Raw genomic sequence first — 18,050 nt, forward strand, 5'->3', positions numbered from 1 at the left:
TCCCCCTCCTGTAAGCATCACACATGTTAATAATACAAATAAGATCAAACAAATACTAAAAAATCCAAACTTACCATCTCAACACCTTCCTCAACAGAAGTACTACTGTTTTTTTTTCCTTCAAAAGAAGTAAAATTACTAAAAAACTAATAAAGACTTCTTCTCAACAAAGGTAGCTCATTTAAAATATACTGTAACTACATTAATGGAAATGTTACTCATACCAAAACTATGTATTCATGTATTACACACGCCAATTAATAAGTAAACTGGAGGCTCTATGCTTTCAGAATGTATGCTTTCAGAATGTAAAAAATACAGATCATGTTGTTTCATTATAGTGTTACTGGTGCAACAACTTGGGGTTATCAGTAGTTTTTCATTTTAATTATTGTTTGTATACAGTACACTGTTTGACTGCAACTCTCTTCTTTTTCAGCTGGTATGGGATCTATGAGAAAGAACAGTGTGCCAGTTGGGACATCAGACACTGATTCACGCTGCTGGACCAACAGCCAGGTAACACACACAAATCTCAATCATTCCCCATCAGCAGAGACGGAGAGCGTAGGTATATGTTAGGAGATAACATAGACACAGGTTAATTATTGCTAACTAACATGCTAGTTAACATTAATAATAAAACCTAAACAGCTAATGGAAGTCCAAACTGTCTGTGTGCTTCTCCTGACAAGTTGGTAATTTGTTGACTATGTGAAGGTCAGTTGCGTGGTTATGACGCAATTGTTTACAAATATTGCTACTATGGAACCATAACGAAGGTACAAGGTAACGAAGCCTTTTATACATCGTTGTGTTTCTTTAGAAATAAACAATGGACAAATTGAGTCTTGAAACGCTTCAGATGTAAAGTTATTCGCTGTCAAAATGGCGGCAAAATGAATGACAGTCAATTGAATGCTAACTGCAGGTGATGGCTTTGTAGCACTAAAATGGCACCATGGGAGCTACGCTTAGAGAGGAGATGCTTACCTCCCTTGGGTCCACACATACCCCTTGGGACAGCTACTACCAAACTACAACAAAAACTAACATCAACAAAGATGTAAGTGGAAAGAATACCCGATATTACCCTCAAACAACAATTAACAAAGGAAATATGAAACTATAAACAGACAAGCAAAAGAATTCTCTGCATTCACAGTTCAACTGCAAGCTGGTAACTGCTTTTAGCTGTATGAACCAACAGGTAGGTTAAGGCATTGCAGAACATGTTGTTTAACTGAGACACTTCAAGACTTTTAACAGATAGAGTAATTGTAGACCACAGTCTTTAATTTATGAAGACCCGACAATTCCAGTAACTCCCCCAAGAGCAAGTTTTTAGTGCAACAGTGGTGAGGAAAAACTTCCTTTTCGGCAGAAACCTTGGACCGACCCAAGCTTTTTGTGGAAGGTTGTATGTCGGTGCCAGTTGGGAGTGTGATAAACAGTGGCATTTATAGTAAAAATAAAGATAGTGGAACTTTGATTAGAAAAAGTAGTTGTAGTAGGTAATGGCATGAGAGTTTCTGGCAGAGATGTCCTTAAAGAGGCCGGTAAAATCGAATATGACACGTGATTCAGATGGTTTTGACTCATTGTGTCTAAAAATAAATAGCTAGAGTACAATATAATTTGCAGCAGTGACCTTGCTTTGTTGTCCTTGTTTTCTTTGACAGTTGAGTTATCTAATCCTCCAAACCTTCCCCACCCGCATATCTCATAACACTTTACAACAACCATCGTTGATAGATGGTAAATTTATAATTAATTAATCTTTAGTTTGTTGTCATTTAAGTCTTAGCAAACTGTCATTTTACTGTAAAGTAATTTAATTGTAATTAATACAATATTAGCATTAATGTAAATTAACTGTTTATTGATAAACATGTTATATCCCTCATATTAAATTAGGTATCGGGTAATGATTAAAAAATGTTTGTAAACCTTTAAGAAACCATTTTTAAAACATCTACCAACATTACATAGATAGATGGACCAGATATATATATAGCAGAGTATGGAGGGTTAATATAAAGTTGGTTACAAAGGATGACTAAAATACCTTGTTAAATAGTTAATAAATACTTTGTAATTCATCCATTCATGAAAGAAATAAAGAACATTCTGAAACAGAAGTCTGAATTTCTAATTCACAGACCAAGACAGCACTATTACTTTTAGGGTGCTAGACCTAGTCACCTTCTCTATGAGATAAAGATCAAGTGATTATTTTGCAGATATTCCCGCTATTACATTTTCAGATGGTAATATTAGAACTGACCCTGGCAAAATAAATAAATACTTTCAGACATTTTACTTCCAATCTATATGAATCTTAGGTTACTTTGGATAAATCCTGCTGTGACAGCTGGTTAAATCAGATTGACTTGCCTCAGTCATCAGCAGAGGAATCAGCTAGCTTGGAGAAATTGATTACTATTGAAGAATTAACCGCCGGTTACTGCGTTGCGCAACTCTGAACCCTCCTGCCAGCTGCTGCATGGCGCAGCATTTTGTATTTGTCAGTCTTTTCATGATGTCATTGGTTCAAATACACATGAGGCGGGTCTTGTTGGCTATTTAAAGCCATGTGAGCACCAACATGTTTGCTGGGAAAAATGTTTGTTTATGAATTTTTAAGAGACGAGCGAGAAAATGGCTACAACAGAGGAGGATTTTGACAGCGAGGGCAGTGACACTGAGTTGGAAGATAGTGAGGAGTTTGGGAGGGAGGATGTGGTAGATGATGATGAAGAAGTACTGGATGATAATTTGCGCCACGCAGCAGCCGGCAGGAGGTTCAGATTTGCGCAACGCAATAACCGGCGGTAGATGTAATGTGTCGGCGCAAAGCATCCGCACAAATGGGTTAAGTCTGGGGTCAAAGGCCGTGCTCTACTCCAAACACTGCATGCAATCATCCTGAAAGACAAGAACATAGTATAGAAGTTAGGTTTCTGAGTATAACTTATGAAAACAATTGACAAATTAAAAGGATTACTTGGTATCTTTTTGAAAGATGACCCCAGATTTTACAGTATCTTTGATGCACTAAAGTAAACAAGTAAATGTGGAGTCCTATGCACTCATGGTGAAGTGGTGCTCAAGTTCCCCAAAGATGGGCAGAATCTGACCCAATGTTGGAATCCTTTCAGCGGGCATGCAAAGTGTTGAAGTATACAGTACTTTATGACTTTAACAAACTCCTTTGCTTTTCTGAAGTCATCGCCAGTAACTTACTCCGGTCTGAAAAATGTCCTTTAGTAAGATCAAACTTCTGAACAAGAGAGATTTAGCAACGATACTAGAACAAGCCAATTCAAATACTTGTCCTTCACTTTGGCCCTCGATAACCGAGAGTCCATGGCAGCTGCCTGGATGGCAGGGAACTGCTCGAGGAATCTCTCCACCATTGGAAAGAGGCTATTCCACCTGTTCGAAACATCCAAGATGACTGCATATTCTGGCTGGCTGGATGACTTTAGACTGGTCTGGATCATGTAGCATACTCTGACGGTGTATCAAGGTTGCCTTCATTTTCACCTTAACAACTGGGTGGTCCACTGAATGCTTCATCATGGAAATCACCTCTCTGCATTCATCCCCTGACAGCTGCTTAGATGTGTCTTAGGGCAATGTTGATCAGCAGACTTTGAGCTCTTCTTGAAATCTCTTGTAGTATTGCACTGAACCGTTTTCAATCTGTAGGCCAGATAACCTTGGCCACTGTAGTAATGTTCCTGTCAGACAGGAAAACAGGCAAGATGCACTGTCAATATTAAAATTAACAAAGATTATGTCTGGATCATGACCTCAAAATAAGTCTTTTCTCTACACATGACCAGATTAGACTAAATGAGGGGTTCCTGTTACGTAATTCTCATATAACCAGTTGGTTAAGCCATATCCTTCAAATTGGCGAAAGGGTGACTATTCCAAGGGCATAGGTCACACAGACATTGATTGGTGGGACCCTCCTACATCATACAGGAAACATTATTTAAAAGAATATCAGTGCCTATTTTCAGTTCATTCTGATTGTCTAGATTTTGTTTTATTAGTATTATCCATATTTCCATGTCATATGTCATATTTGCAAATAGCCCATATATCAAGTATTGTTAAATCCAAATATGTCCATGGTGACCTGAGCCTATCTAAAGCCATACTGCCAAATACTACAACTAAAAAAGCCCCCTTTTCACTTCCACAAAACCCAGCATAGCCTAATTAATTACATTTATATTTATTTAAAATATCTGACTGATGGTCAGTGGGCAAATGTTATTTTCCTTTTGTACTTTAGGCTGTATTAAGTCAAAATGAGCTTACATGCAAGCTGAGCTGTCAGTAGCAACTATTTGCAGCTCTCTTCATTGATCTATCAAAGGCTTTTGATACTGTGGATCATGCAATATTAAAACAAAGACTATTCAGTATCGGATTGTCCGAACAAACAGTTTGTTGGTTTGGAAAATATCTATCAGGTAGATCTCAGTGCGTGCAGGTAGATGGTCTCACTTCTAGTCCTCTTGCGGTTTTCAAGGGTGTGCCCCAGGGGTCAGTGCTGGGACCACTCCTATTTATATTATATATCAACATTCTTGATCAAAATGTCTCCAATGCAAATGTTCATTTCTATGCTGACGACACTGTGATATACTGCTCTGCATCTACACCAAACCAGGCACTTTGTCAGCTACAACTTGCTTTTGATACTGTACAACGTGCCTTGTTTGATTTAAAACATGTTTTGAATGACGACAAAACAAAACTCATGTTGTTTTCCGGTGCAAAATCAAAGTCACGGAACCTCCCTCCCATCATTACTTCTCAGGGCTCCGAGATTGAGTACGTATCTCCTAATTGATGATTCTCTTTCTTTTAAACCTCACATTCAGCAGTTGGTGAAAAAACTGAAGCTGAAGCTGGGTTTTTATTTTAGAAAGAAGTCATGTTTTTCCTTTGAGGCCAAAAAAAAACTTGTTGCTGCCACTTTTATGTCAGTGCTGGATTATGGCGATGTTATATACATGCATTCGTCATCTCAAAGCTTGAAACTTCTGGATACTGTTTACCACGGAGCTCTTATGTTCATTACTAACTTTAGAGCCCTTTCTCATCACTGTTAATTGTATGATCGGGTTGGTTGGCCTGCATTGTTCACCCGTAGACTTAATCATTGGTACACTCTAATTTATAAGGCTATGCTTGGTCTGCTTCCCCCATACCTTCAATCCTACATCATAAAGAAAGGTACAGGAAGATATTGTCTTCGTTCTGGTGATTCATTACTGTTATCTGTCCCTCAAGTCCGAACTGAATTAGGAAAAGGGGCGTTTCAGTACGTGGCCCCCTATGCTTGGAATCAGCTGCAGATTGTCCTGAATCTTCAGGAGATAGTTTCACTGGCTGCTTTTAAAGCACTTTTAAATGACATGGAGGCTGAACACAATGGCTGTAGATGTTATGATTGATTATTCTGACGATCCTCGTTGTTATTCACTATTGTTGAAATTTAGATATTTTATGACCTTGTTACTCATTATTTATTAACAGCATAAAGTGTTTTATGTTTTATGTTCCTGATATATGTTATTAGTTATATGTCTGCAACCTTGTTGTTTGTGCTGCTGCTTATCTTGGCCAGGACACTCTTGGAAAAGAGATTTTTAATCTCAATGAGTTTTTCTTTCTGGTTAAATAAAGGTAAAATAAATAAAAATAAAATTTGTATTGGGGAAAAAAGGAGTATTACTGGAGGTTAACGTGAATTTTTTTCCCTGTTCACCACAGCTATATTTTACACACCCTATTTCACCCAATCCCTCAACTTGGCTAAAAGACATATTACCATTCCATCTCTCATTACAACCTCAGAATGCCATCCTGTTCTACCTTTATGTTTCTTCATTGTTGGCATATTTACTTGATGAACTCAATGAATTTGGGCGTTGGAAAAACCTTCTGCTTTGTCTGCAGGCCACTGCGTTTCATAGACTAGCGAGAGCGCAAAATAGCGTGAAACCGCTAACGTTAATGGGAGGTGTAGTTTTTAATGCTGTGTCGCAACGTCTTTCTACAGTTTGCACCAGTTATTTTTTATGATGTTGCGGTGTAATTCTGTAGACAAATACTGACATGGTTAGAAGTCCCCGTTATAGGTCAGACATATCCTATCACTGATGGCTTGCATACATGTTTTCACCATCTCAGCTTGCAGCAAACCAAATGTGGCTACATTAACTTTACTTTAACCAGCTTGCTAACGTGCTACTCCGGCCGAACATTGCACATTGCAAATTTCAACTTTGACATAACTAGTACAGCATTAAAACTTTTTAAAAAGTCCAGTAATATATTCCTGCTTACATGTATTGAGCCATGCTAAAATCCTTTGCTGTAACCTAACTTTTACCTAACATTACCGTATAGTATTGTCTTAGCTGGAGGAGGAATTCAATACAAAACAGATGGTTGCAACTTAAATAATCAAGTTATGAAACAAATATAAATCATCTTAAAATATCGTGAGTGTCTAATAGTGCTTATCCATTGTTTGCAACACGACTGAAGCGTGGTGTCGTGACGTCATACAGCCATGGTTGATGCACCAGGCCCCTGACTTGCAGCTGATTGGACGAACTTGTTACATGGGTCTGGCTGCTGGAGAATTTCAAACCGCTGTCATGGCGGCTCGGACAGAATACGATGTCACATTTTACAAAAGTAGTTCACTGAAACGTGTTTCTGAAAACATTTTACGCGAGAAATAAGCCATGCAGTTGGTAAATCGGTAAATTATTTTTTGCAAATGGAAATAGATCATTTAAATTTGTCTGGCTTTAATGGAATACATAATACTTCACACTAAACTGAAAAAAGGCTGCTATTTTACAGGGGGAAAAAACAATGCATTAATGCACCAATAATAATAAAAAAAACCTTTCTACTACTTCATTATTAACTAAGACTAATTCTCTATTTTGTGGATCCTGTTCACCTGCAGTGCCTTGTCGAATGAATGCAAATCTGCACACTTTAAGTAATTTACGCCTAATTTGTATATCAATGTCATTGTGATGATGTTATTAGACACATATTTTACGGTAGCTTTTCACATGGAGTGTTTCCATTAAGAACAGAACATCTGCCTGTAGCTAAACCTTTTCTAATTTTTTACATAAGCTAGTAGCTCCATGCATGTTAGCAAGTCATAAGTTAACTATATTCGTTTGGACTCCAGGCACCGGCTGCTTAGTCTTTTTTTCATCACAGAAAAACTTTCTGAGGTAGTAGCTGGAAGGGTCTGCTGCGTGAATGTGTGTGCTTGAATGTGTGCGTGCGCAATGCTGCCAAGGAGACTTGTCGCAGATTCAATAAATCCATTGGTTTGACAGGGATGCTGTGCGCAAACAGGAATATATAGTCTATAGGCTATATTCAAAAAATGGGGAAAAAAGGGCAGGTGCCTATGCGCCCTTTGATTGCTGTGTGCATGAGCCTGCATACAGTCATCCATCCATCCATCCATCCATCTATCTTCATCCGCTTATCCGTTATCGGGTCGCGGGGGCAGCAGCTTCAGTAAGGGACCCCAAACTTCCCTTTCCCGAGCCACATCAACCAGCTCCGACTGGGGGATCCCGAGGCATTCCCAGGCCAGGTTGGAGATATAATCTCTCCACCTAGTCCTGGGTCTTCCCCGAGGCCTCCTCCCAGCTGGACGTGCCTGGAACACCTCCCTAGGGAGGCACCCAGGAGGCATCCTTACCAGATGCCCGAACCACCTCAACTGGCTCCTTTCGACGCGAAGGAGCAGCGGCTCTACTCCGAGCTCCTCTCGGATGACTGAGCTTCTCACCCTATCTCTAATTGAGACGCCAGCCACCCTCCTGAGGAAACCCATTTCGGCCGCTTGTACCCTGGATCTCGTTCTTTCGGTCATGACCCAGCCTTCATGACCATAGATGAGGGTAGGAACGAAATTTGCCCGGTAGATCGAGAGCTTTGCCTTCTGGCTCAGCTCTCTTTTCCTCACAACGGTGCGATAAACGGAATGTAATACCGCACCGGCTGCTCCAATTCTCCAACCAATCTCACGCTCCATGATCCCCACACTCGCGAACCAGACCCCAAGGTACTTAAACTCCTTCACTTGAGGTAAGGACTCACTCCCTACCCGGAGAAAGCACTCCATCGGTTTCCTGCTGAGAACCATGGCCTCAGATTTAGAGGTGCTGATCCTCATCCCAGCCGCTTCACACTCGGCTGCGAACCGATCCAGTGAGTGCTGAAGGTCACAGACCTATGATGCCATCCGGACCACATCATCTGCAAAAAGCAGCGATGAGATCCCGAGCCCCTGACCTTTGCTGCCACCCATATGACAGCGCACCCGACCCCTTTGGATCCTCCCACAGGTGGTGGGCCCATGGGCTGCATACAGTCATATTAATACTTATCAAGAATACAGAGCAAACTTGATTTTCCTTTTTTATGATAAATATTAATTCTTAAAGGTGCTGTACTTGCCATACAGAATAATAATATAGCAGTAAACCAACATTTACCATGTCCCGCTCCCTCACTGTGTTGGAATCTTTCTCTGTCCTTTGTTTTGTTTGAGGTTACGGGCGCACGTAGATGGATCTTTATACCCATTGTCCAAACCATACGGTCTTTATTCCTACCTGCTAATACAACCCACAGGTGTATTTTCTTAAACTATGGAATTATTTTTGTGCCTTTAAGGGCATTTTCACACTTGTAGTTTGTTTGCTATGGTCCAAATCAGTTGGTGAGTTAGTAAACCGGATTTGCCCTCTGTTGGTTTGGTTTGGATTCACACCTGGAAAAATCCAAGCGTACCAAATTACATTACAACTAAATTAAACATTACAAATCAAACAAGATCATCCAGCACTCTTATTGGTCAGATGTGTCTGGGGGTGGGAGCAAGTAAGGGAATACATGAAGAAGGTCCTGTGTCCTGGTGTAAAGTCAAACCAGCTCATTTCATAAAAATCATCCGACATTGTTTCCCGAGAGATGTTACTATGTCTGCTCTGGTCACCAAGACTTACAGTACAGCATAGATGGAAAAATACTCACTTCCCGTACTCAAGTAGAAGTACAGACACTTGTGTTAAAAAATACTCTGGTTTAAGTAGAAGTACTGATTTAACTTTTTTTCTCAAGTAAAAGTACAATGAACAGGCTTGGAAATTTACTTCACTAAAAGTAGGCTTGAATGTCCGGCTGCTTGTCTGCCAAATCTTTGGGATCTCAGTTTTCTTCATTTTCATGTTGTTACCGGTATTATACTAACTTACTTACTATGTGCAAACGTTGCCGGCATCAAATGACTTGCCACGAATGGTGCCAAATCTGTTGAGTCCTCTTTTAGTGGTGCGTCAAGTGCAGCGTATATTCCCATTCAATTAGATTGAAATCAGTATTGATGTTGTGAAAATTAGTAATTGTAACTTTACTGAAATTATTTGAAACTAAAGTAACAAGCCAATTTTGTAAATATAAAGAATAGAAAGTACAGATATTTCTGTTAAAATGTAAGGAGTACGTAAGGAGTAAGAAAATCTACTTGAGTAAAGTAACAAAGTATTTTTACTTCGCTACTTCCCCATCGCTGGAGTACAGATCAAGTTCTCACCACAAACGAATCTCTCCAGGGTTTGAATAAAAGCGTATTGGGACCACTTTTTCAAGCTGATCTCATTATACTGGTTTGGTCCGCTTTTGGTGCAGGCAAGAGTTTGATTACCGCGTTGTTACCTGCCCAAATGAACTGCACCAGCGGGGCAAACAAACACTAGTTCTTTTCAACCAAACTAAAGGCTATCGGAGTGAAAAGTCCAGACAAAACTTCTCACGTATCACACGTAGATAAAGCTAGAAAATTGTCATCTAAAAGGTACAGTAAAACTTAAAACTTGCTTTGAACTCTGTTCAGGTCCTGCAGGTCCCAGTGTTACATTGTTTTACAGAGGGAAGACCATTGCCTCACTCAGCCTACATGATTCTCATGGCTAATTAGCTAGTTTTGTTTAACAAAAACCATCACAACATTTACTTATACATATAAAATGATCTAACCAGAAATTAAAACAAGCCCAGCCAAACACACACACACACTAACACACATACACACACACACACACACACACACAGCAATGTACAGTATAGATAGCAGTTAGCTAACGTTACATTCTAACTCACACTGCTTTACTTGTAACTTAATACAACGAAACAACTAACATCTAGCTACGTATGTCAAAGACAACATATATAATTAATAATTACACTTTATTAATCTTGTAAGAATACAGTAATGTTGTTTAGGGTATTTGTGTGTTGTCCCAATTCGTTCCAACGTTAGCTGCATTGAAATGTCAGGTTGTGTACGGAGCTGTCACTCAACTGTAAGACCAGAGTGTCAGAACTGCAAACAAAGAGACTAGAAGCGCAAATGAGAAATTTGGAAGAGCACTGCAAACGTGATGGAGAGCAAAAGACGTATTGGTGAGTAGGAAGCAAAGGGAACACTAGACAAAATAGCATATTATTATAGAAATAATAAACTAATAGTTTACAATTTCACAAATTTTTAAGTTTTAGCTTTGAGATGAAAATTTCTTTGTGACAATTTCTTAATTTCTTAGTGATTTTTGTGTAATACTTTTCTTTGGACCTAAAGACACAAAGAAATTTCAATTCAAAAACACTTAGTTTAGAAAAGGATGGGGCTTTTGGTTCAAATCAGACATTGCTGTTATGTAACATGACAGGGAACATGGCTCTGTATGATCCTTAAAGTTAAAAACTCTCCGTCTCCTTTTGTTTTCAATTGTTTGTTCAAACTATTACTCCTTTTTCAGAATGTTCTTCTGAGGGTGACTATATACATAATGTCTATGTGTGGTTTGTGCATGCAGCAGATGACCCACAGCCTACTGGACACAAAGACTGACGCCTTTGTGGCATTACATCCTGGTGAAATCAGACCTCCCTGCAAACTGATCGACAGGACACACCATGTCACTGAGAAAGTCACCCAGGTTAGTAGAGATGACTTGGCACTCTGTTTCTATTAAACTAAATAGACCAGCTCTCTGTCTGTCTATCTCTCCACTTTTGCTTGTTATCTAAGTCTGGGTGCATTGTCAGCAGGCTAACTTTTTTTCTACTTCTGTACAAACCTTATACCCCAACAACTGTATGAACATCTCCACCATGCAGACACGCGTTTTAGTACAGACATTTGCATCAGATTTCTTTGCTTGGAGTATATTAAGATTAAGACATACTTTATGATTGCCAGATTTTTACTGTGTTATTGGTTATTACACATTGGCCAATAATACAAAGACAGGCTGCTATGAACTATGATCCGCCGTTAGCACACTCTATTTTATTTTGTAAAAGCATCCAAGAAAAAAAGAAGCTCTGCGGATCTGCTCTGGAGGGCTGCGGACTGCCGGATCTGAGACGGAGTCGGAACACAGCTTTTCCGCACCGGTGGAAATTAACAGATCTCTTTGTCTCGCTCTCCTGTAGGTGCTGTCTCTGGACGATGTGTTACCAGAGTATAAACTAGAGACTCCTAGGATCCAAAAGTGGACCATCCTTCACTACAGCCCCTTCAAAGCTGTGTGGGACTGGGTCATTTTGCTCTTAGTCATTTATACAGCCATATTCACTCCTTATTCGGCTACATTTCTACTAAGGTTAGTGCAAATTCACACAACACTGATGTTCACCAGAGCTGCACAAGTTAATTATGACGGTTCTGTAAGGTTTCCCCTGCTTCCCTCTAAACTATGCTAAAAGAACAGGGCTGATAAATGTTGAGTAACCAGTTAACTTTACATATCGCCAGAGAGAACGAAGATGACTGCATTTCCTTAACCAAACTGTATATTTAATTATTCATATTGAACTTTGAGAAATAAAAACATCAACATTTTTGTTGATTACTTTTTGGGTCTTTAATCTAATACAGGCGGAATAAACTAATTAATACATTAGTTAGATTATGTTAATCTCACATTGCCAGACCTATCTCTACATGGCTGTATCCGCACTGGAGAATGGTCTGGCTGCAAGAGGCAACATTATAATATAGGGGACAAAAATTCATCTTGAATTGTGCCTTTGCAAAATAACACTTTATTTGATGGGTGTGCGGAAGACATGACATTAGTTATGAACATGAATAATAATGAATAGTGAATATCCTTCTCTGTGTCAAAGCCCTCACTTTTATCACATGCCCTCTCTCCAAATTCCTCTGGCTCTGTCTCTTCCTGCTCCTCAACCCCTGGATTTGTTTCTCTCACTGCTGTTTTTCTCACTTTTTGTTTACTAGGGCAAAAAAGAATGCTATATCCCTTCCTTGTTTCATGATAGCTATGATAAGAAAAAAAAAGTAGGGGAATGCATTTTGTGCCTAACCATCCCTCCCTACTTAACATCGACATAAAGCCTGATGATTACTACAAAAATATTGGTTTTTGCAATGCAACAGCCAAGACGGATGAAGTTACGTGTTAACATAACAACATTGTGTAGTAACGATACTGACGTTTGGATATTTGCTTCTGCTGCAAACCACGGTGAAGTTTAATGTTTGACATATGTCGGTTTTTGGATGTTACTTTCAATAGCTCCCGGTCAAAGCCTCCATTTCCCCCAGTTTCAAGGTATGTTGGAAAGCAAATGAAGACAGACGTTTCACAATTATTTTTAACTCAAAATAACCAAAAATGATGATGCATTAAGAGAGCAAAGAACTGAATGTCTGTCTAATGCGCCGGTCACAACAGACATCTTAAAATTGCAATACCAACAAAAGTGTTTTTTCAACAAAAGTGTAGCTGCTCTCTTAATAAAGCCTCAATGTTGTCTGTTTCCCACAGTCCAGGGGCGCCCGTTCCCTTCCCAGCGTCACATCATGCTCCAGACAAGGACAAGACAGTGTTTTGTCTTGTCGTAATGCAAACAGTTTTTAAAACTGATCAGAGAAAAAGTATGTACAGTGTCTAACAGTGTTACCATGACAACACCATTGATCTGAAGCTTGATGCTGTCATGTAAATAGTTTTCAAATCAGCAATAAATATAAAATTTTTTGATCAACTCATATCAATTGCATGCTTAAATAACCAGCACATGTTAAAGCCCCGCACGTTTCAAGAGAGCCCGACCCACTTCCGGTGTAAATTTGACCACTTCCGGTTAAGAGTACGGATCCGGATACAGATAATTCATGAGATAAACAGATACAGATACAGATACAGGTAATGCTGTACTCGCTCATCCCTAGTAAGCAGCCTAAAAATAGACATTTACTGGCCACTGCTCTGAATTGAAACCGTCATAATCATACCATGCAAGGATTAGTTTACTAATAATATGCACAAATTAACAGTTTCTTTACCTTAAAAGTTGGTAGAAGATAATATTACTCAGGAAATTTACCATGAAGATCAATCTTCTACAATGCTACATGATGCATACATGTCACTCTCACTCTTTCACCCTCTCTCCTATTTGATATTATCTTATAATATTTCATATTAACTTCCACTGCTCGCTTTTAATGCAAATTGTACAACTGTTCTTTTTTTGTGTGACTCAAGTGACTCATTAAATGGTTTCAGTTAAGAGCAGTAGATCGTAAATGTACCGTATATTTTTAGACTATCATTCAGTCAGTCCGCTACTTTTTCTCACGTTTTTCATAGAGTCTGAGTTTCCATCTTTACATATTATATGCTTTGAAAGACACTAAAGAAATTGGGCTCTAAAATCTAGAAACTATAAAGATAATAAATTCCATGCACACTTTAAACAAGAATGTAATATTGTGAATGTGATACATGTCAGTTTATTTCAGCCAGCAAAATATAAGGACAAAAACCAGTGGGGTGTCCTCTCCCTGTTATATGTTACCTGAAGGTACAGTAGTCATCACTATATAGTTATTGGTTCAGTGAACTAATACTATCATTTGGGAGTGTTATAAAGCTAGGTTACGTTCTTGAAATTGTACAATCCTCCCAAATTATAGTCTCAGTTTACTGGAAATCCCAGTAAATGGCTTTGCACGGTGCATACAGTATGTGGCCGACCTACTGGAACCTTGTTTATCAACACACTCCACAAGGTCAAATATGTCAAATCTCCATCTCGGACAGACCCAGGCTTTTGGTGGGCGGTGTCTGAGGGTGCCGGTTGGGGGTGTGATGAACAGTGGAAATTATATATATATATATATACCTGCTGGGTGCCAGCAGGTCCTAAGACTCCTGTCTCCGCTGAGTCTTTTATAAATTGATCAGTTCACACTTTTTTTTTATTGTATTGGTTACTTTCTGATTATAATTTATCGTTTATTGTTTTAATATGTATTATATTGTATGTTTTATGTAAAGCACTTTGTGGTTTGAAAAACTCTGTATATAAATAAATTTTGCTTACTTACTTACTTACTTAATTACTATTTCCCTGTAGTGACCAGGAGGAGGCAGCCATGCAGACTTGTGGTTACTCCTGTTCACCCCTTAATGTTGTGGATCTAATAGTGGACATCATGTTCATTGTTGACATCATCATCAACTTCAGGACCACATATGTCAACTCCAATGATGAGGTGAACTGATCTGATTAACTGACTGACTGACTAACTGATCTACCTTGATCTGTGTGTGAATGACTAATTGACCAATTCGGCGGCTGTGGCTCAGTGGTAGAGTGGTTGCCTGCCAATCGGAAGGTTGGTGGTTCAATCTCTGGCCCTGCAGTCCCATGTCAAAGTGTCCTTGGGCAAGACACTGAACCTCGAGTTGCCCCTGATGCTGCGCGTCGAAGTGTGAATGTGTGTGAGTCAAAAATCTTAAATTGTGCACATACTTATAATGTCACAAATATGCAAAGTAAAACAGCCAACTTATTCTACATGATACGCTTATGTCATTATTGACATTTGCCAACATGGGATTTTGAGTTCAACTGTGATGATACATAGCTTACTGGAAATGTTTACTGGATGTGTTTTGTCTCCTCAGGTGGTGAGCAAGTCTTCTCGGATTGCTGTCCACTACTTCAAAGGGTGGTTCCTCATTGACATGGTGGCAGCCATTCCCTTTGACCTCCTCATCTACCGCTCAGGAGAGGAGGTGGTTAGGGCAGGTGGAGAGGGAGAGGTAGGGAGGAGGGAGGGAAAGAAGATTGGAGGGTTTGGGTTAAAAGTGGGTTTGGGGGGTAGAAAGACAGTTAGGATTGTTGGGAAACAAGGAGCATGCGAGAGCGAGTGGAAAGAAAAGAAACATATGTAAGCTATGGATTTTAATAATAGATATTGTTTTTTTTAATCACTCACATTACATTTCTGTCCCGTCCTCCTAACAGACCACCACACTAATTGGCTTACTGAAGACAGCTCGGTTACTGCGATTGGTTCGTGTAGCCAGGAAGTTGGACCGTTACTCAGAGTATGGTGCAGCTGTGCTCTTCCTCCTCATGTGCACCTTTGCCCTTATTGCCCACTGGCTGGCCTGCATCTGGTACGTTACTCGTCTTTATCCTGCAGTGTTTTTATCTCACTGCCACAAAGGGAGCTGCTTTGATTCAAATTGATGCTACGGTTACACGTGGCCGGCTATTTTCATGAATGGACATTTCCACCTGTCTGTTTCAAAAATAAGATTGTGTACACCTGTCAGTTTTCAGAAAAATGCTCATTTACACGTACCCGTGTATGAAAGATGTCAATGCCGTCAAGAGCATGCCAAACCTGTAGGTGGCAGTGTATTGAGAAGCTCAAGCCCATGTTAGCCAATCAGAATCCCGAAAACAGCAACAACAGCAACGAATCACTTCCTCTTGCTTCTCTTCCTTACTTCCTCGGCTGCCTAGACCTCTAGTTGTCTCAGTTTACATGCAAACAAAGATTTTGAATATATCCACTTTGGCAGGAGGTTTTAGAGAAACTTGTTTTAAGAGGCAAATTTTCTGTTTGCGTGTAAATGAAGGGTACAAACGAAGGAAAATTTCTCAGTTTGTCAAATAAAACATTTAAGTGTAAACAGGGCCTGGACCATAGTACAAAACAATATCTATCTACAGTATATTTTAGGCACTAAATAAAGACTTTTGGCATGAATCTTACCAGATGAAAATGTATTTTAAATGTGACAAAGAAGGAATCACCATCAAAATCTAAATATCTGACATTGCCACCTGGACTTCCACCCCAGGACATAGCTATGTTTCATTAGTGTTTCAACATGCCCAACATTACTTCCCCTCAGCCTTTGGTATGACATAACAGCATACATTGCAAAAAGGCCACTTGGGGAGCAGAGGGAAAGTGGGCTAGGCATTGAAATGGAACGCACCTGCCCTTGTTTGCTTTCAGCCTAAACTATACAGATTCATTGCCAGTTGTAGGCTTAACTCTGGTACGTGGAACATATAAGAATGCAGTTTTTTTTTTGCATCTATGCTAATGGGCTTCTACAGAAGGCTAAGTTTGAGTTAACCCGATCCTGCAGTTTAAAATAGATTGGAATGTGTATATCTATTAGAAGTGTGTTACAAATAAGGAGTAGTTTAAAGGTAAAACACTGTCTCCCAGGAATTCAATCAGGAGAGAAATGTTTGCGGATATAAAACAAGGTTTATTGTACAGCTCAATAAAATGTGCAAAGTCTTTGGCGATTAGACTCGATTGCTATATGAATAATTGGTATATCTGTGTAGGGATAGAGAACCATTATACCCCCAGATGGAATCTAGACACTGGTGGTGGCAACAAAGGAGCCCAAAAGCAGACCGAAGGAAGCTCCGGACCAGTCAGCTGGAGTAGGTGACTGGAGGTGGAAGGGGGGGTGAAGGGTCGCACTTTTTGCCTGCAACAACAGCTGAATAGCAAATGGAGAAACTGATTTTTTTAAAGCATGGTTGTGACTCTGTAATTTGCCCTTTATGTATGCAATTTGTGTATGATTCTGATTGGTTAAGCAGGAAAGTAAACGCCTCCAACAGCTGATTTGATTTCCATAGAGCATCGATTGACAGTGAGGTCTTCCCTGAAAGAATTTACACTGAGATACATTTCAATCAGGAGAGACTAGTTGCAGATATGCGACAGTTATACGCAGAATTATAAAATGTTCATCTATTTGGAAAAGCTGAATTGATTTAGGAGTGCATTGATTAAACGGTAGGGCCTCTTAAAAGAATTTACGCTGAGCAACATTAAATAGAATGTGAGAGTCCAACCATTGTAAGTGGTTGGACTCTCACATTCAGTTCTGCTGATAGCTCGCTAAGAAACCTTGGCATATACATTTGGTGTAAGTCAACTGTTGAAAGTTGACATGCAAAGTTGTTTGTTGTGTGAATAAAGCTGCATTAGTCTGAACTCATTGAACTCAGCATTTATTAGTCTTCGTCTTATTTCCAAACACTGCCCGACATCAAGCACTGCTGTTTTTTCCCCCATCTTTCTTCCATTAATTATGGCATGCTGTCCCCGTTTTTACGTTCATACTATGTCTGCTTATGTCATGTCATTTCCTTATTGTACAGTAGGCCTACTGTTTGTATGAAAGGCGCTATACAAACATTTTAAATAAAAGTATTACTACTGTGTTTTACACACCATAAATATGCGCAGATTCATTTCAATGAGGCCTGGTAATCAGATGCACAAGTTTCAGATTTAGAAAGTTTGTGATGTGTATCATGTTTAATCATAGTTGGCTATATTTTGCAAAAACAGAATAGATTTGAGGTGCCTGGGCAGCTCACCTGGTAGAGCGTGCGCCCCATTTTAAGGAGGCTCAGTACTTGCTGCATCGGCTGCAGGTTGAAATCCAACCTTCAGCCCTCTGCTGCATAACTTTCCCCGTCTTTCTCCCCTTTAATGTTGTGGCTTTCCTATCAATTAAAGTCCTTAAAAATTCCAACAGAGTACACCTGCATGCACCACTACATTATACATATCTGAATTAAAA

General features: G+C 39.5%; 1 protein-coding gene across 1 annotated transcript in view; it reads left to right on the forward strand.

The window, feature by feature from the left end:
• Positions 1-18,050, forward strand: part of LOC117954060 (potassium voltage-gated channel subfamily H member 6-like) — an 82,845-nt gene that overhangs the window by 32,938 nt on the left and 31,857 nt on the right. The window contains exons 6-11 of the mRNA XM_034887530.1: positions 440-519; positions 10,962-11,084; positions 11,584-11,753; positions 14,542-14,680; positions 15,096-15,233; positions 15,439-15,593. Coding sequence (XP_034743421.1) covers positions 440-519; positions 10,962-11,084; positions 11,584-11,753; positions 14,542-14,680; positions 15,096-15,233; positions 15,439-15,593 — 805 coding nt within the window. The remainder of the gene's footprint in view (positions 1-439; positions 520-10,961; positions 11,085-11,583; positions 11,754-14,541; positions 14,681-15,095; positions 15,234-15,438; positions 15,594-18,050) is intronic.

The sequence above is a fragment of the Etheostoma cragini genome, chromosome 12 (genome assembly GCF_013103735.1).
Source record: "Etheostoma cragini isolate CJK2018 chromosome 12, CSU_Ecrag_1.0, whole genome shotgun sequence".
Classification (NCBI taxonomy): Eukaryota; Metazoa; Chordata; class Actinopteri; order Perciformes; family Percidae; genus Etheostoma; species Etheostoma cragini.